The 19,854-nt window shown below is 47.2% G+C and overlaps 1 protein-coding gene across 1 annotated transcript in view; it reads right to left on the bottom strand.

Annotated features, from left to right (window-relative positions):
* LDLRAD3 (low density lipoprotein receptor class A domain containing 3) overlaps positions 1-19,219 on the bottom strand; it is a 178,385-nt gene extending 159,166 nt beyond the window's left edge. Inside the window, exon 1 of the mRNA XM_065882803.1 lies at positions 19,081-19,219. Within this exon, the coding sequence (XP_065738875.1) occupies positions 19,081-19,168 (88 nt within the window). The 5' untranslated portion in view covers positions 19,169-19,219. The remainder of the gene's footprint in view (positions 1-19,080) is intronic.
* Between the last annotated feature and the right edge of the window lie 635 nt (positions 19,220-19,854).

Here is a 19,854-nt window from a genome sequence, read left to right as displayed (position 1 = left end):
CTGTGAAAATGAAATCTTACGCAAAGTCCACCAGATATTTAAAAAGAGAGGGAAATGTACAGCTGCTTTGCTTTCAGAGAGAAAAGGGCTCCAGTCCAAAGGCCCCTTTGCTCCCCTGCACTGACCCTTGGCACTCCAAGAAGCACAGGCTGACACGCTGATGGAAGTCTTACCCTCCACTACAGAGATGAAAAAATGAGACCCCAGACCAAAGAGCTGGATCCTCACAAATCCCTATTGGTCCTTATGGCAGATTTTCTAGACCCTTCACACATAAGCTTCTATGACCCGTGCAGCCTTTCTCTTTATACACTTTTTTTAATCACCTAAAAACCTCTCCTTGCATGTATGTAAACATGATGATATTATTACTAATAATGGCTAATTCTCAAGAGCTTAGTAAGCGTCAAGCACTGTCTAAACACTTAACTGGTAAAAATACAATTAAGTTCTATGAGGTCAATACTATTTGATTATTCCCCATTTTACAGATGAGGAAACTGAGGAACAGAGAGATTCAGTAACTTGCCCAGGATGCAGAGAAACCAGGACAAACCCCGGCAGGCTTGTGCCAGGCTTGTGTGCTCTGAAGCACACCGTTCACTGTCTCCTGTACAAAAGTAAGAAGTTAGAAGAGAGCAATTATCCATTACCCCACCTCTCAGAGTCACCCGCTGTTAATGGGGATTGAAATCTTGCTGGTGTTTCTGGTTGAGATTTCCAAATGCTGGTCACCTCTTGTTGGGAATTTCATTTCTGGCTCAGATAAAGTCCTTTTCTTTCATGAGCAGTGCTGAGATAGCACTAGCCATCCATCTGCTTTCTTTAGGAAGCAATACGCACGGAAGCACCGCCAAAGCAAAGCAGAGCACTAACCCTCAGCACGCCACCAGCACGTTGCTGGGTGCTCTCTGTTCTGTGCTGCTCTGGAGGCCAACACACTAGCTGGGATGCTTCTTACCTGCCTGGGCTTCTCAGGAGGGATGCTCTGCTTGGGCATCCCTTCTCCCCTGATAGGAAAAGAGGATGACAGTGCAAGATTTGTCCTCAGGAACTTCCTCCCTTCATGAGACTGTTAGTTAAATCACAGGACAAGAACGTCTCAAAATGTCGTGGGTACAAGACTCACCTGGGCTGCTGGGTAAGAGGCAGATTCTTGGGCCTCAGTCTCAGGGATCCTGCTTCGGTGGGTTCTGAGTTGTCCCCAAATCTACATTAACAGTGAGTCGGGTGACGCACAAAACACACTTTAGGAAACACTGGGTGAGGGCTGTCCCTAAGACACCAGGACCTCCGGTGGGGAACAGCTTAGAGACCCCTTCAAATGTTGTTCAAGAGAAAACTCAAGGACAACTTAGTCACTGAGGTTTCTTTGCTCATTTTTTGTTTTTGTTTTTGGCCGTATTACGTGGCGCAGCTTCCTGCCAAGCCACGGAGATAACCCTACAACCTCTCCTTCATTCATTCCACAAATGCATTAGTCATGTTGTTCTGATAGTCTGGTGACTGAGAACAGCTGGCAGGCACTGGGGACGGTTTTACCGGGACTTCTAAAGAATGGAGCGATGGCAGGAACAACTGATACTTGTTGAACGGCAGGTACTGTTCTAAGAGCTTTACAGAGAGCCGTCTTATCTTCAGAACCCCATGAAATGGAACTACTTCTATCCCATTTCACAGACGCGGCACCTGAGAGGTTAAGTGGTACGGAGAGGTTAAGTAACTTGCTCAGGGTCGCATAGCCAGGAGGTGGTAGAGCTTGACGTGACCCACTCATCGGGCTCTTGACCACTAGGCACACAGCTCACGTCCTTCCCTTGGCTTACAAGGTCCCGCGTGATTGCCGCCTAACACCTGCTTCTCTAAGCACCCCTGAAAATCGGCCCTCCCCCCCACACCAGCACAGGCTTTAGCACGGGCAGACCTGAATACCCAGCGCCCTGTCTCTCACCTGTTAGGCTTACCCTTTCCCTGCAAGTTCCTCCACCTCTTACTGGGTTAACTCACCCTTCACCTCCCAGTCTCAGCTTAGATGGCGGCTTCCCTCAGAACACTCTGGATGCCCCAGGTGAGACTGGGGGTCCCTCCTGCGGGATCCCAGCTCCCAGGACGTACCCCTTTCCCAGCATGGGTCACATCCCGTTCCCTGCTTCTTCGCCTCAGCTGTCTTCGTTTGGCCTCTCCCAGGACAGGGATGTCCTTGTTCACCATCCCCCTCCCCCTCCCCCTCCCTGCCCCTGCCGAGTGCACAGTAGGTGCTCTATGAATGTCTGTGAATTAGTGAATCACAAACACAGCTTCTCAGGGGCCAAGGTACCACCAGCTCTCCGGGGGCAGGGAACACGACTGATGGGAGCTTCACTCAGGCCAAAGCTGCGCCTGCCACGGGCTGCCCTCCGCCACCGACCGGGGAACAGCGAGCATGCAGAGACCTCCCCATCCCTGCGAGGCCTGGGATGCCGCCAACAGGTGCCTTCCGCTCCGGGACATCTGTGGTCCTGGTGGAACCATTCATGGCCTGCACTGCAGTTGAGATTCTTCCTGCCCTTCTTCTCCTCCCCTTCTTCCTCCTTCCACAAGTACCCAACCTCCATGTCCGCCCTCCCTGCCTTCCCCTGCCCCCACCCCCAGGAAATCTCAGGGACGCCTCATCCCGTCCCGGCGTCTGCATCTCGGCAGGCCTGGATAATGCAGTGGCAGAGCCTGGGTCCCAACTGCTACTCCAGGCCTGTCCCCAAAGTCAGGGCGGCCGCCCAGGTTCTTCCTCAAGTCACCATTAGAACCAGCACGCCAGCACACTGTGAAAAAAAGGCTAAATGGGGAAGCAGAGCAAAAGTGGGTGCCTCACCTCCATTCCCAACTCAGAAGGTGCTCCTGAGTGATGGCACAGATGGGGAAGGGGGCATCCGAGCACCTGCACTGTCACTGCTGCACCCTGGAAACACACCCCGACTGTGGGCGGCACGTGACTTCTCTCCCTCGCCCCTTCCCAGCGTCAGACTGGCTGGTGTCCTCAATTCCAGGGAACCGGGAACAACCCCAGTTTGGCTTTTAATGTCAGACAGCGAGTGGCAGAGACATGCCATGTTCTGCCTCAGGACCAACTGCTCCCTGCCATCAGACAGAGCTTCCCACCGGGCTGCCCAGGCACCGAGAGCAGGGGGACTGTCTGATTGAACATCAAGGAGCGGGCTGTGCCCAGGAGCTCAACAGAAAAAGGCCTGAAGACACGTGGAGAGTCACGGTGATGGGCCTGCGCAGACCTGGGAACAAATCCACAGCCACGGGCTGGCTCCCCTCTTGTTGGCCGAAAGGTACAAAATGGCCAAGAGAAAAAAATACGTCACGCTGGGTGACCGCCATAAAGTCACCATGCAGGCGGGCTGCCCACCCTGCTCTTGGGGACACGTGATGCTCTCAATGCACCACAAAGGCCTCCCCACCAGAATCGCCCGCTCCTCCAACAGTGCCCGATCCCTCCCTAAAGCGCTTTCTCTTCGCTCAGGAGTTCAGTAAAGATCTCGGGCTCTACCGCTAGGTCCCAAAAGAACTGGAGAGGCAAACAAACCTTGCCCCCGACAAGAGACATCAGGAACCAAGGTGGTCTTGGGCCCACGCACCTTTAAATCGCATTGAAAATCGGAGACACCGATTACCTGCCACCACGCCCCCATCCCCCCAAAATGAAGGGCACGATGATAGAAAAAAACAACCCAGGTACGTGCAGACTACGCCTTTCCAAAGGAGTCAGACTGTACCCTAATTTGGAATTAACCTGAAGCTTTTCCATGCTGTGGGAAAGGAACAACTGCCTGTAAGCCATTTTAGTTCCCTCTCTTCCAATCACTCAGTGTGGAAAACACGACAGCCTTTAGAGCCCAAAGACATTCCTTACATTTTATGGGATTCCTCTTGCAGGGATCTTAACAAAGGACACGGTAGTAACCATGTCAAAAGCCACGAGTTCCTGAAGTGCTTTTTTAAGAGGGGTATACAGTTACCTTCTGACCTCAAAGATTGTCTTCTGCCCCCTTCTCCTCCCACTCTAAACCGTAGTGTTGCTAGTAAACAAACCACTCCGGTCAGGTGTTTGAATTATATGAACGCACCACATCCTCCTCTTTTAATGATCACTTTCTCATCTGTCTCTGAATTTTTGAAAAAGCCATTAGGCAATTGCAAAGCAGCTTTATCGCAGACGAAAGTGCAAGTCTGCATAAAAAAACAAAAATAAAAAGACTGCCCAGTCACAGCCTCACTTGGATCAGCAAGATTTGTCTGGATGTGCCAGGAAAAAAAATGTTTTTGATGTTCTGTGATTTTGCAGCCATTTAAATTTTATTAGCAATTATGGAGCCTGTTACCACCGACGACATCTTGCAGCTCCAGCCAAGTCCTGGCAACGAGAGCACCGCCAGAATATCGGGGCCCAGGAAACCTGGCCACACGCGTTGCAGTGATACAGGAACATGAACCCTCCCAGCTCAGGGCGCTTCACTGAGATTCTCCCCCTTCTGCAGGCGGAGAAAAGACAGCACACAGCGCTGGTAGTAACAGAGTTCTCTGGAAGTGGCGGGGAGGACTGGCGAGACAGAGTGAGGCTGATGTTTGTGCAAAAGAGTTGATTTGAAAGAAGACGTCAGGATGACTGCATGCCACTAACTTCTCAGCTGGTGACTGTATTGGTATTTAAATTGGTGGTTTCCAAGAAAGCAGTGGCAGGTCCCAAACAGTAGCTGCCATCACCTGGGAGGGACCGAGGAAGCCAGATGGGGCTTGGTGGGGCCTCCGGCAGATGCCATTCGAGTTGCCCTGTCACCACCAGAACAGGATTAGAACGACACTGGCAGGAATGTGAGAGGGGGAGCCGTAACTAAAAAAACAAAACTTTCTAAGAACTGGGAGCTTTGGTGACTTCAGAAAACGAAAACGTTCCTCTTCCCTCTAGGAAGATACTAAATTGGACACACTCTCCCAGTTTTTCTCTAGGCTCCAGGATGCCTTGCCTCAACAGACCTGACTCAACGTCCCCCAAACAGAGAGTCTGGGGTCTCCTGTCCGAGCTCCAAGGGAAGGGGAACCGGGACCTCTGGTAGAGAGTCTGATTCCTCTTGCCTTCTGGTGGAGACGATGGGGACGTGAGATGGCATGGGGCTCCTCCACCCTAGGCTGTTGCACAGCACATCCCTCAAAACAGGGCGTCACGGGGTCCCTGGGTTCTGTCTTCTGAAAACGGTCCAGGGAAGGGGACTTGATCACTCTGACTAGTGTGCTGCCGTCCTGAATATTCCCAGTAGTTCTGAAACAGAACGGTCCACCTTCCTTAGTTTAGAGAACCTGTTGGAAAGTAGAATCTAGCGAGCATCTGCCAGCACATCTTTGATGACCGTGGGAGCCCGAGGGAGCCTGGATCAAAAATTCTCTGGCAACCCTGGAGACTCTCCCTTTCAGGGAATATGCATCGCTGGGGAAGGGAGAAGATGGGAAAGCGTACTTTATTAAGTGCCTGCTATGCGCCAGACAGCACTTGAACATCTGACTCTCATACCCCCGTTTCCAGACCTGCTCCCATTTTGCAGAAGAAACTAAGGCTCCCGCAGGGAAGTGAATAGCCAGTGGCAGAGCTGAGCTCTAAAGACTCCACGCTGCCAATAAGAGTACAGCTACTGTTTACTGAGCACGTGCTTGGTGCCAGCAGCAGTTTGAAGAGTTTTCAAGGTTTTACTTCATTTAATCCTCATAAAAATTCCCCGGGATTTAAGGAAACTGAGGCTAAGTACCTTGCCCAGGGCCCACAGTTCACATGTGACAGAGCTAGGATTCAACCCAGGCCCTGTGGCCCCAGAGCCAGCCCCTCCCGCTCTGCACACTGCCTCCTGTCCCGAAGCGCAGCGAGCACCCCAAGGAAAACAGACACACGTGGTATGTCTATCTGTTTGGAAATGTCAGGACCTTTGGCTGAAACGCCCTATGCTGACAATCAGAGAAAATGAATTCAATTTCACTGACTCTAAGACACCACCAATTGTAAGGGATGCCACTAATTTACATACAACTGAGAAAGAAAAAAACTCTCCAATTAAACTAGGACACACGTTTTCTTAGCCCATCGATTATAAGAGGCATCTCACTTTCAGAGACCTGAAAATGTAAAAAGATGTGTGTCTTAGAATTAAAGAGACACTGAAGGCCTTCGAATGAGCAAGATGGTGAAATACACGACAGACTCAGGGTGGAAACAAGGTTCTCTGAGTGCAGAGTATCCGAACACTAAATCTAATTTTCCAAGCAAACCTGATAATCCCAATTTTATGTGCAAGCTTCCGATTTAGAAACGAATTCATGTTTCTCATGTCTTTGTGCAGGACAAAAAAGCTGTCTACAGCCCAATCTGGCTGGGAGCCCTCCCAGCTTCCTCCCAGGTGCACTGGAAGGCAGAGAGCTACAGGTATCAATTTAGGTGCAACACATCCCACCCCTGTGGCTTTTAAAGGCACAGGACTTTCACAGGCTGCCATACACACTAACTAGTGTCCAGAGTACTTTCTTTTTCTATCATGGAAGTAGCCAAGTCAAGGCGCCAGGTCACAGAAGTAAGACTACTTTTATAACTGACTTTAAAAGAATATATTTATTTATTTTCTCATATAAAGCACTCTCCCCAGGCTTTCAACTAGTCCTGTTCTATTGACACACCTGGTCCTGTTCCATGACCACCAGCTATAAAGGCAGAAGTAGAACAATAACAGCAAATTACCCCAAGTGGATGCAGTGAGAACACATCCAGTACAGGGACATCCAAGGGAGCTGACTGTGCAGGCCTGGTCCTGGGTGGCGCTGGCCACTGCACACTCTACTTTGTCAATAATGCACCCAGGGCTTCCCTGGTGGCGCAGTGGTTAAGGATCCGCCTGTCAATGCAGGGGACACGGGTTCGAGCCCGGGTCCGGGAAGATCCCACATGCCACGAAGCAACTAAGCCCGTGCGCCACAACTACTGAGCCTGCGCTCTAGAGCCCGCGAGCCACAACTATTGAGCCCATGTGCCACAACTACTGAAGTCCACTCGCCTAGAGCCCATGCTCTGCAACGAGAAGCCACCGCAATGAGAAGCCCGTGCACCACAACAAAGAGCAGCCTCCACTCACCGCAACTAGAGAAAGCCCACATGCAGCAAAAGATCCAACTCGGCCATACGTAAATAAATAAATAAATTTATATTAAAAAAAATTAATGCGCCTGGTGTGGCAGGTTATTAGTGTCCTGGAACTTGAGAATGGAGCCTTATTTAGAAATAGTGCATATATATAATCAAGTTAAGATGAGGTCATGCTGGATGAAGATGGACCCTAAGCCAACGATGGGTATCCTTTTAAGAAGAGGGAAATTTGGACACAGAGACACATGCATAGGGTGGACTCCAGGTGATGACGGAGGCAGAGACTGGACTGTTGATTCTACAAGTCAAAGATGCCAAGGAATGCCGGCGACGAAGCACGGAAGGACTGTACCCTAGAGCCTTCAGAGAGAGCACGGCCCTGTGGACACCTTGATTCTGGATGTCCAGCTTCCAGACCTGGGAGAGAATATATTTCAGTTCTTTTAAGCCATCGGTTTGCAGTATTTTGTTCGAGCAGCCCCAGGCAACTGATATACCCAGAGAGTTTCGGAGCACTTCGTATTTCTCCACCTAGTGTAAAACTGCTGGCACCTTCAAACAGCGGCCAGGGTCCTTTTAGAAAAGTGAGCATATGGTCACACTCGTGTTAAGGTCAGGCATAGCCTGACAAGCCAGAAATTGTCCCTTCGTAGCTGTCAGGAGACTACCTGGGAATTTATACAGCGATCCCAACATCTGGACTGCACCATTGGCACAGGGCACAAAGCGCACATCTGGGAGCGGGGAGAGGACCTGGAAGGCTGTGACTTCTATGAGTCCTAGACCTTGGAGGCTGCAGGGGGCAGTGCGGGTTTCAGGCCAACAGAGTGAAGGCAGGGACTTCAGAAGACTGTTGAAGCGATGCACCAAAATGCTGTCATCAAAATCCACTTAGGTGCTTAATTGTGTGGGACTAGGGCAGAGCTGGGAACACTCTGGTGGGTGGGGGACAAGTGCAGGGCTGTGAAGACACAGGTTCCCAGCTGAATGCAGGAGAGCTACTTCCAAACCCCCCTCCCTGTGACCCAAAGGGCCTGCCCGGCTCACCCCAGGCCCTCAAGTATTTGTTTCCTCCCCTCATACAGCGGCTTCTGTGTGTCGGGCTGCCTCCCTGGAGCTCTAAGCTAAAGAGAATTTCATAAGAGCTCATGACTGTGTGTTCAAGACTCTCTGGAGTGAAAAGAAGATATTGACCCAGCAAAGGAAGGGGTTTCTAAGGCTTAGGCTTTCAAAGAGAGAGCAGGAAGAGAGGGGGTGTGCAAGGGATGGCCTGGGCGTCTAGCATTGCAGGACCAGGAATGTCACTGCAGACTTGGGTTTGAGGATAATGTCACCGGCACTTTTGAGGGAACAGTATCAGTTAGCACTTACTGAATGCTTAACCCAGGCCAGGCACCCCAGCTCCGAGCCTCACATACATTAGCTGATTTAAGACTGACAGCAATGCCCTGCGGTCAGCAGAGTTGATCTACACCCTATTTCTAACTTGCATCACCACCTGGACATACCGCCTATTAAATGTTTTAACTATCACCCCCTGAAGTAGGTACTGTTATGATCCCCATTTTACAGATGAGGAAATTGGTGTAGAGGTAGGTAAGTTGGTGCCCAGAGCCTCAGGGGTCATAAATGGAGGCTGGCCCCCAAAGCCCCTGTTTTAAACCACAGGATTTATGGTCTCACATTTGAGATGAAAGAAACTAAGTGAAGTGGGGGCCATGCCTGGAATTATCTGAGATGTTTAAAAACGACTACACAAAGAAAATGACTAAGTTAGAAAAGAACAACATTAACACACACAGGTCTTGGATTCCTTCCACACCACAAGTGCTGGGAAGGAATGTGAACTTTCATTCTGAAGCATTTAATGGACAGAGTGTTAAACCACAGTGATATTCTCTAGACCCCCGTTTTCTGAAGCTCGGCGTCTTCAGAAGGCTTTTGAAATTCAGCATTTAACAATGGCTTGCCAGGCTCCACCCACCTCTCCCAGCGGGGAGGTTGATAAAAGAAAGCCCACACCTACTGGGCTTGGCCAGCCCACAAAAGCCCAAATCGATTGAATTATCCCTTGGAAGTATGCGTATTAGATGCCTCGGGCTGCCGTAACAAAGTACCACAAACTGAGTGGCTCTAAGCAAGAGAAATTTATTCTCTCGTATTTCTGGAGGCCAGAAGACTGCAATCATAATGTCAGTAGGGCTGGTTCCTTCTCAGGGCTGAAGAAGGATTTGTTCCTGGCCTCTCTCCTTGGCTTGTAAATGGCCATCCTCTCTCTCTGCCTTCCCATCGTCTTCCCCCTGGATGGATCTCGGTGTCCAAATTCCCCCTTCCTATAAGGGCGTATTGGATATGGTTCACTCTAGTGACCTCATTTTAACCTGATTACTTTTATAAAGGCCTTATCTCCAAATAAGGTCACACTTTATTGTTTTTTCATGCTATCTTAATTTTTAACGTTTTTAATTGTATAGCTGATGTACAGTATTATAAAAGTTACAGGTGTACAATACAATGATTCACAATTTTTAAAGGTTATACTCCATTTACAGTTATTAGAAAATATTCGCTACATTCCCCGTGTTGTACAATATATTCTTATAGCTTATTTTATACCTAATAGCTTGTACCTCTTAATCCCCTACTCTTACACTGCCCCTCCCCCCTACCCACAGTAATCTCTAGTTTGTTCTCCATATCTCTGAGTCTGCTTCTTTTTTGTTACATTCACTAGTTTGTTGTATTTTTTAGATTCCTCATATAAGTGATATCATACAGTATTTGTCTTTCTCTGTCTGACTTATTTCACTTAGCATAATGCCTTCCAAGTCCGTCCATGTTGCTGCAAATGGCAAAATTTCATTCCTTTTTATGGCAAGGTCACATTCTGAGGTACTGGGGTTAGGACTTCAACATACGAATTTGCGGGCTGGGGACACAATTCAACCCATAATGATAGCGTTGTGCCAGTTTTGCTTCTTACGCAGAAGGGGAGTATTAGATCCCACTGTAGTTGCATTCCCCAGCTCATTGACAGGCTGCTTTCCCAGGTCACAGCATGTCAGCTCTCACACCCCGTTCTCTGAGAAAAGACAGAGCAGCCTAAGAGAGAAAGAAGCAAGCTGTACCCACCCCATGGAAACTGCCTGATTTCCTGGGGCATTTTGCATGTGAGCCAAGCAGTAGGTGCCTTGGCGAAATCGCTGAATTACTGCTAAAGTTTGGTGAGAAGAATAACGCAGAATCCAGTTATTTCCCCTCATCTCTGCTTGCCCTGAAGCACCAGGTTTAAAAGAAAACATTATATGTGGCGCCACCTAGAGGCCTACGATGAAGACCATAAAAAGGAAAGGAAGAGTTTCTGACTGCGCTTTCCTCCCCTTACATTCCTTGGTGATCATTATTTCAAACTTGCCCTCTCAGCCCAATCTCCTGGATTTCTGCCATCACACTGGTGCAATTAAAAGCCGTGCTCAAGAAATGGCTGGGAACATTAAAAGCAAATAAAATTCAAATTCCATTTTTTCACCTATTTTTCTATGTCTCTGGATTTGGAGATTCATTAAAATTTTATCATTTGACAAGATTCTTGAATTTATCCCCATCCCCATCCCCGCCAACACACACACACACACACACACACACACACACACACACACACACACACATATAAAGGGCCTGGGACTTTAAAAGTCAGTACATGCCTCAGAAATAGCGATCAAGGGCTTCCCTGGTGGCGCAGTGGTTGAGAGTCCGCCTGCCAATGCAGGGGACACGGGTTCGTGCCCCAGTCCGGGAAGATCCCACATGCCGCGGAGCGGCTGGGCCTGCGAGCCATGGCTGCTGGGCCTGCGCGTCCGGAGCCTGTGCTCCACAGCGGGAGAGGCCACAACAGTGAGAGGCCCGCGTACCACAAAAACAAAACAAAAACAAAAATAGCGATCAATATAATTTTTCAAAGAAGAAAACGAACCACCTTGTAACATGGATCTCAACCCTCCAAGATCCCTCCCCCATTTGGTTAGACCACAGAGAGATGGCAGCTGCAATCCAACACAAAGCTGGCAGGAGATCTTAAGGCTCTTGATTCCAGGTCACACGTATGTTCTAGAAGTTTGGATTGCTGCTTTATTATTACAGCAAGGGGCAGTAGTAAAGTACAGTCTCTTCTTTCAGAGATTCACAGGACTAATAGCCACTTTAGAAATCATTTCCAGGTATACCTCGTATTATCGCATTTCACTTGATCACACTTTGCAGATACTGAGTTTTTTACAAATTGAAGGCTTGTGGCAACCCTGTGTCAAGCCATTTTTCCAACAGCATTTGTTCACTTTGTGTCTCTGTGTCACATGTTGGTAATTATTACAATATTTCAAATGTTTTCACTATTATTATATTTGTTATGGTGATCTCTGATCATTGATCTTTGATGTTACTATTGTCATTGTTTTGGGGCTCCACGAACCATACCCATATAAGATGGCGAACTTAATTGAGAAATGTTGTGTGTGTTCTGACTGTTCCATCAACCAACTGGCCATTCCCCCAGCTCTCTCCCTCTCCTCAGGCTTCCCTATTCCCGGAGACACAATATTAAAATTAGGCCACGGGCTTCCCTGGTGGCGCAGTGGTTGAGAGTCCGCCTGCCGATGCAGGGGACAAGGGTTCGTGCCCCGATTCGGGAAGATCCCACATGCCGCGGAGCGGCTGGGCCCGTGAGCCATGGCCGCTGAGCCTGCTGCTCCGCAACGGGAGAGGCCACAACAGCGGGAGGCCCGCGTACCGCAAAAAAAAAAAAAAAAAAAAAAAAAAAATTAGGCCAAATAATAACCCTATAATATAATGACCTCTAAGTGTTCAATTGAAAGGAAGAGTCACAAGTCTCTCACTTTAAATAAAAAACTAGAAATGATGATTACGCTTAGGGAGGAAGGCATGTTGAAAGCCAAGACAGGCCAAAAGCTAGGCCTCTAGTGCTGAACAAGTAGCCAAGCTGTAGATGCAAATGAAAAGTTCTTGAAGGAAATTAAAAGTGCTGCTCCAGTGAACACACAAATGATAAGAAAGCAAAACAGCCTTATTGCTGATAGGAAGAAAGTCTGAGTAGTCTGGATAGAAGATCAAACCAGCCACAACATTCCCTTAAGCCAAAGCCTGATCCAGAGCGAGGTCCTAACTCTTCAATTCTGTGAAGGCTGAGAGAGGTGAGGAAGCTGCAGAGGAATGTCTGAAGCTAGCAGAGGTTGGTTCATGAGGTTTAAGGAAAGAGCCATCTCTATAACATAAAAGTGCAGGGTGAAGCAGCAAGTGCTGATGTAGAAGCTGTAGCAAGTTATCCAGAGGCTCTAGCTCAGATAATTAATAAAGGTGACTATAAATTTTCAATGTAGACAAAACAGCAATATATGGGGAGAAGACGCCATTTAGGACTTTCATAGCTGGAGAGGAGAAGTCAATGCCTGGCTTCAAAACTTCAAAGGACAGGCTGACTCTCTTGTTAGGAGGCTAAAAGAGCTGGTGATTTTAAGTTCAGGCCAATGCTCATTTACCATTAAAAATTCTAAGGCCCTTAAGAATGATGCTAAATCTACACTGCCTGTGCTCTATATGGAACAACAAAGCCAGGATGACAGCACATCTGTTGACAACATGGTTTACTGAATATTTTAAACCCCCTCTTGAGGCCTACTGCTCAGATAGTAAAGATTCCTTTCAAAATATTACTGCTCTCTGACAATGCACGTGGTCACCCAAGAGCTCTGATGGAGATGTACAGTGAGATTCATGCTGTTTTCATGACTGCTAACACCTCATCCATTCTGCAGCCCATGGATCAAGGAGTAATTTTGACTTTCAAGTCTTATTTTTTAAGAAATACATTTCATAAGGCTATAGCTGCCAAAGGTAGTGATTCCTCTGATGGATCTGGGCAAAGTAAATTGAAAAACTTCTGGAAGGACTCACCATTCTAGATGCTATTAAGAACATTCGTGATTCATGGGAAGAGGTCAAAATATCAACATTCACAGGAGTTTGGAAGAAGTTGATTCCAACCCTCACAGAAGACTTTGAGGGGTTCAAGACTTCAGTGGAGGAAGTAACTGCAGATGTGGTGGAAACAAGAGACCTAGAACTAGAAGTGGAGCCTGAAGATGTGACTGAATTGCTGCAATCTCATGACAAAACTGTAACGGATGAGGAGAGTTACTTCTTATGGACGAGCAAAGAAAGTGGTTTCTCGAGATGGAATCTACTCCTGGTGAAGATGCTGTGAAGATTGTTGAAATGATGACAAAGGATTTAGAACGTTACATAAAACTTAGTTGATAAGAAGCAGCAGCAGGTTTGAGAGGACTGACTCCACTTTTAAAAGAAGTTCTGTGGCTAAAATGCTATCAAATACAGCATTGCCGCCACAGAGAAATCATTCATGAAAGAGTCAATCAATGCAGCAAACTTCACTTTTAAGTAACATTTTAAGAAATTCCCACAGCCATGCCACCCTTCGGCAACTACCACCGTGATCAGTCAGCAGCCATCAATACCGAGGCAAGACCCTCCACCAGGAAAAAGATTGCAATTCGCTGAAGGCTCAGATGATGGTTAGCATTTTTAAGCAAGAAAGTATTTTTTAATTAACGTATGTACATTATTTTTTAGACATAATTCTATTGTATACTTAATGGACTACAGTATAGTGTAAACACAACTTTCATATGCACTGGGAAACCAAAAAATTTGTGTGACTCGCGTTATTGCGGTGGTCTAGAAGTGAAACCAGGGTATCTCCAAGGTATACCTGTACACAGAAAAACATTTTCGACGTTTCTTAATTTTTAAAAAACTCAGATCAGTAGTGATAACATACAGTACGATTCTGTTCAGCAGAATAACAGAGATCCATGTACAAAAAGACTGAATGAACCCACCGGTGGTCTCTGATGGAGGAAGGTTATGAGGACTTACACGCTGGGACAGCTGACAGGGTCTGCATCTCTCTGTGGCTCAGTTTCCTCATCTGGAGATAATAACAGTCCCTTTCTCATAAGGCTCGTGACAATCCGTGAGTTACTATAATGTAAAGTGCCTGGGACAGTGCAGCCCAAGGGAAGCTCAAGTAACGGCATGTCATTGCTCTTGCCATAATCAGGGCTTCCATGGAACTTGTATGCTTTTCTAAAACATATCCTTATTCCTTTATTATAACAAAAAGTTATTTGGCTAAAACGATCACTTAAGGGCATTCCACTAACCAAGAACAGAAATACACTCAGACTATCCCCAAAGGAGCCCCTACTCTCAAAACTCTAAGGTGGAAAATCTAATGACTCCACCCAATTGGAAATTTATTCTAGTCCATTAATAGATATTTCACAAGGTCGGAAATACAACTAGTCCATAGGGGGTTGGGAAAAACATTCAACCTCTTTAGATAACTTAAAATATGAAAATTAAAATATGTAACTGTTTTCAACTATTAAACGAACCAGAAAACCGATTTTTTTAAAAAGGTATTTCCCAATGCTGCCAAGACTAAAAGCCAGACGTCTCACATGTTGCCGGTGAGCAAAAGCTGATGCAAACCATTGGCAGAACAAGTGGGCAAGAGGCAGAAAAGGCTCCTGTCCTTCAACCTGGTCATTGCATTTCTGAGAATCGAGCTGAAGACCATTTCTCAAAACAGGGGGAAAGTCATATCTACCCTCATTTCACAACCGTAAGCACTATTTCTAACAGTGAAAAACTGGAAACAACATAAATACCAAATAATAAGTAAATAAACTATATTTATTCACCAAGTGAATGGGCCACTTAAGCGTTAAAAGTGATAGGGAAATATGGGGGAAAACACAGAAAAATGTTAATATGTTGAAATGTTACCTGGGAAAAAAATTAAAATATAAAATCGTATACCTATGGTGATTACCACCGAGAAAAGCCTGAATGTAAACTTGTAAGATGCTCACAGTGGGTCTGGTAGCGTACAGACTCTATGTGGGATTCTGTTTTTCTCCTTCCCTGTTCCCCCGATTTTTACAATATAACATTTTATTACCTTTATAATAAAAAAGTTTCTCCCTGTCTCACGAAAATCTTTCCTCTGCCGTGGGTACAGAATAGCTGCTCTCTGCCTCGTATCCCTCCAAGACACACTTCTCCAGGCCCTTCTCTCACCCTTTGGAAAGGGCAAGACTTCTCCTTGGTTAAGTGTATTCTTTTCTAAATGCCAAAGCTATGTCGTAGGGCTTTTGAGGCAATCGCCTCTAGCAAGTGAGAACATCAGCCGCCTTCTCTCTCCTTCCTGTAAGTACCAAGTTGTTCCAAAGAATCAGTGAAAGAGCTCTGTAACTTCTGAACGAGACACAGAAGGAGGCGGCACAAATTCTAAATGGACAACTCTCAGGGAGCCCTCGAAAGGATGGACCAGATGGTACCTACCCTGGAGACCTCAGCCCAGCCCAGCCTGGCTCTGGCTGAAACCATCCTGCATTTCTACCCTCCAGGCATGCATAAGTTCCTTAATCGACCCTAAACATTGTTTTTGTTTGTTTGTTTTGTTCAACTCTCTCATTTTATTTACTAAAAAAAAATTTTTTTATTTTTTAACATCTTTATTGGAGTATAATTTTTTTACAATGGTGTGTTAGTTTCTGCTTTATAACAAAGTGAGTCAGCTATATATACATATATCCCCATAGCTCCTCCCTCTTGCGTCTCCCTCCCACCCTCCCTATCCCACCCCTCTAGGTGGTCACAAAGCACCGAGCTGATCTCCCTGTGCTATGCGGCTGCTTCCCACTAGCTACCTATTTTACATTGGGTAGTGTATATATGTCCGTGTCACTCTCTCACTTCGTCCCAGCGTACCCTTCCCCCTCCCCATGTCCTCAAGTCCATTCTCTACGTCTGTGTCTTTATTCCTGTCCTGCCCCTAGGTTCTTCAGAACCTTTTTTTTTTTTTTTTTTAGATTCCATATGTGTGTTAGCATATGGTATTTGTTTTTCTCTTTCTGACTTACTTCACGCTGTATGACAGACTCTAGGTCCATCCACCTCACTACAAATAACTCAATTTCGTTCCTTTTTATGGCTGAGTAATATTCCATTGTATATACGTGCCACATCTTTATCCATTCATCTGTCCATGGACACTTAGGTTGCTTCCATGTCCTGGCTATTGTAAATAGAGCTGCAATGAACACTGTGGTACATGACTCTTTTTGAATTATGGTTTTCTCAGGGTATATGCCCAGGAGTGGGATTGCTGTCGACCCTAAACGTTTTGATCAGCAGAAGTAAAAAAGCAAAAGAGACTTAAACACCCGACAAGAGGGGAATAATTAGGTTACCGTGCATCTACTTGATGGAACAGTAGGTAACCTCACAAAACAACAATTATCGTTGCTACCTATACGGTAATGTGGCAAAGGGCCTCTAAATTGAAGTAGAAAAAGCAGGTTACTCAATCACACGTCCCCATGACAATGAATGTACTTTGTGTGGACTGAGCAATAACAGTTACCGTTTACAAGTCACTGACTATACCCAGCCGTTGTGCTGTGCGCTTAACATGCATTAAAACGCCACAACAATGTCACTTAGAAGGCTGATTATTCTTATTTTGGAGAGGAGGGGATTGAGGCAGCAGAAGCTTAAGGAATTCGTTCTCATTTAATCCTTCCAATGGCTAAGTTTTAGACCATCTGGTAACTTTTCTAAGATCACACAGCGCTGGGGGAGAGGGATGGAAGGGAGGGCTGCGATTTGGACACAGTCCTTCTCCAGGGCTCAACCCGCAGGTCCTAGACTGGGAAGGGACTATGTAAGAAATCTGAAATGCAAGGAAACTTTGTCTTAGAAAAAGGACTTCTTTTCCTTCCCTCTGTTGTCTAAACTTTCTAGTGTTCTTCTGTTTTTAGAATTTAAAGACCAAAGGAGAAAAGAAGGGCAACAGAGGAAAGGTTTTTCGAATGCGTGTGTTTATGTGTATGGTTTTTCAAATTATGCTTTGATCAAAAGACTAAATAAATGCCAATCAAGTCTCTACTACATTTGGGGGTGACGGGTCGGTAATGAGGAGAAAAAAATTAACGGAGAATAGCCAAGGCGAGCCTGTTCCAGACCAAACCAAACTGCACCAGGCAGCTGCCCACACTATCTTTTCTTTTTTTGAAAATTTCTCTTTCCACCAACTCTTCCCGTTTACGCATGAATTCTGAAATCATGGAACTGGACTGGCACAGGACACAGCTTGTCACAGAGAACTTTAATAATCACACAGTCGAAATTGACAAAGCTGGGGATATAACTTAGGTCTCAACTTCCGATCCTGTATTCTGTCACAAACGTGTCCCGTTCTGAACATTCCCAGCTCAGCTAAAGACAATCTGCATTTACTGGAGTTCCAATACACACCATATTCCAAAAATGATCATTCCACACATTCAGAGTGTTTAATAATGCTCAGAACTGGACAGATTATAGGGTTCACGCATACTATCTCATCTGAAACTCAAATTACAAACATTCAATTTCTAGCAATTTTGAAGCCAGGCTAGAAACAGAAAAGGCTGCAATAGACATAATACTCTTTTTTAATTCTGCAAAAATAAAAATGCATTAGGTATAATAGTCGATTCAGAAGAAATCACAAGCAACAAAGAAAATGAACTATTTCCCACAAAAAACATACCCTCAACCCAACCCCTCCCAAAATTTCTCTGAAGAGCGGGGGCAGGCAGCAGGGACACTGGACAGATTTCAGAGGGGCCAGTCTCAGAGGGAGTACATCACGAGGAAGAGGGGGCCTGGATCCAGAGGGGGCCCCAAACCCAGAGCTCCTTCCTGCGCAACAAGCTGAGCCTCAAATCCCGGTAACAGCTATGTGAAAAGTTCAAATTATCATCTTCTCCTCATTTCCTCAGCTGGCTCCCAAAAAGATGGCAGATTCAGAGCCAGAACACATAGTTCTCCTGTGCGAGAGGCCCTGTGGCCTGGTGCCCAAAGCCCAGGAAACTGCCAAGAACCATCGTCCAGCTGTGTGGTCCCCAGGCACCGGACGACCCTGGGCCCAGGACTCCTGGTGTACTTCCTGCCGGCCAGCGTGCCGTGGCCCAGCTCCCTCTGCAGCACCAAACTTTGGCAAAGAAGAGAAACACACCTCTAGGGGGCAGGGAGGATGATCGTTCCACCTCCTGGAGGCCCCTCAACTCACATCCCTGGTGCCTCCTTTCTCACAGATTACCACTGACTCACATCTCACGCGGATTTTGGGTACAAAACGGGAAAGAGGCTGAAGAATGAGGGGGTGGAGAGGATCAGAAAGAATCCCGGTCCTAGTGTTGCCCATTTGAAGATGATGTCCAGGTGTTGGCAAAGAAAAGGGCATTTGGAAGCAGATTACTGCAAAGTCAGTAACAACTCCATGCTAAATACTTGACGTGATGCTAAAGCTTATTTCATCCTCAAGAATACTGCACAATGTAGAAGATGTGCAAGATGGTTACCAGCCTGGACCTTGGGGTCAGGCAGCCCTGGGTTCAAATCCAGGTCTGCTGCTTCCTGGTTAGAAGATACTGAAGCTACATAACCTCTGGGAGTCTCAGCATCCTCGTGTGTAAAGTGAAGGCAGTGAGAGTCTCCCAGGGGGAGGGTGAGTAGAGCCTGGCGGACAGGTCCTCTGCTCCCCGAAAGCTGTGGCTCCCATCCCACCAAGACCCCTGTTTCTGCACAGAGCACGCTGCTCTGAGACAGAACTACAGGTGGAGAGGGCAGGACAGCCCTGCCCCCAGAGGCCCTGGCCCCGCCGTGGGCAGCACGCAGAGCGTACAGGGCTGAGTCAGACCCAGAACTCCTCGCTGATGCCCCAGGACTGCCGCCACCCTCCTCCTGCCCCAGCAAAGGGCCAGGCCACTCACGGCACTCCTTCTCGTCACTCTTGTCGAAGCAGTCGGGCAGCCCATCGCACTGCCAGGCGCCGGGGATGCACCGCCCATTGCCGCACATAAAGTTGCCTGGAATGTTGCACTCGTTGGTGAAGTTGTTCCCGGGGAGCAGCTGGCTCTCTGTGGGAGACAGGGGACAGGGAGGTCAGACGGCTCCGCCAAGGCAGCAAGAACCCGGGACCGCACAACTCTTCTTCGACACGGATTGTGTATGTGAGACTTCTGGTGGGTGACATTGCCTCTCTGGGACTCAGTTTTCTCATCTGTGAAAGGGACCCATAATCTGCTCCACCCCCAGGGATTCTGCGAGGACTTAATGGAGAGCCCCAGGTAAAGCCCTTCGCTGGTGCTGAGCACACAACAGGGGTTCATGGACTTTTCTTCTTTCTCTGTCAAAAAGCCTGGTAGTAAAACCCAAACGTTCTCTTCTGGCCATGAGCAGTGGCTAAAAAGGAAGGTGCCAAGACAGAGGGAGCGCAGGACTTCCAGTACCCAGTAGCAGGAACTGCAGACTCCGTCCAGACCTCAGACTCTGTGGCCCTATGATCACAGAATCCTTGCACTTGGGCCAAGTCAGCGGGAATACGGGGACATCATTTCACTTTAGGAAATAGGAATCACCCACATAAACCAACCTGCCTGGGGTCACACGGGGAGCAAAGGCCACACCAAAACTTCAACACAGGCCTTTTAACCCTAAGAGAGTCCCAAGGTCCCTGGACTGCTTGCCAAGTGTTCCTGGAGATT

The sequence above is a fragment of the Phocoena phocoena genome, chromosome 8 (genome assembly GCF_963924675.1).
Source record: "Phocoena phocoena chromosome 8, mPhoPho1.1, whole genome shotgun sequence".
In the NCBI taxonomy this organism is placed as follows: Eukaryota; Metazoa; Chordata; class Mammalia; order Artiodactyla; family Phocoenidae; genus Phocoena; species Phocoena phocoena.
The sequence above is the reverse complement of the archived record's forward strand: the minus strand, read 5'-3'. Positions and strand labels throughout refer to the sequence as shown.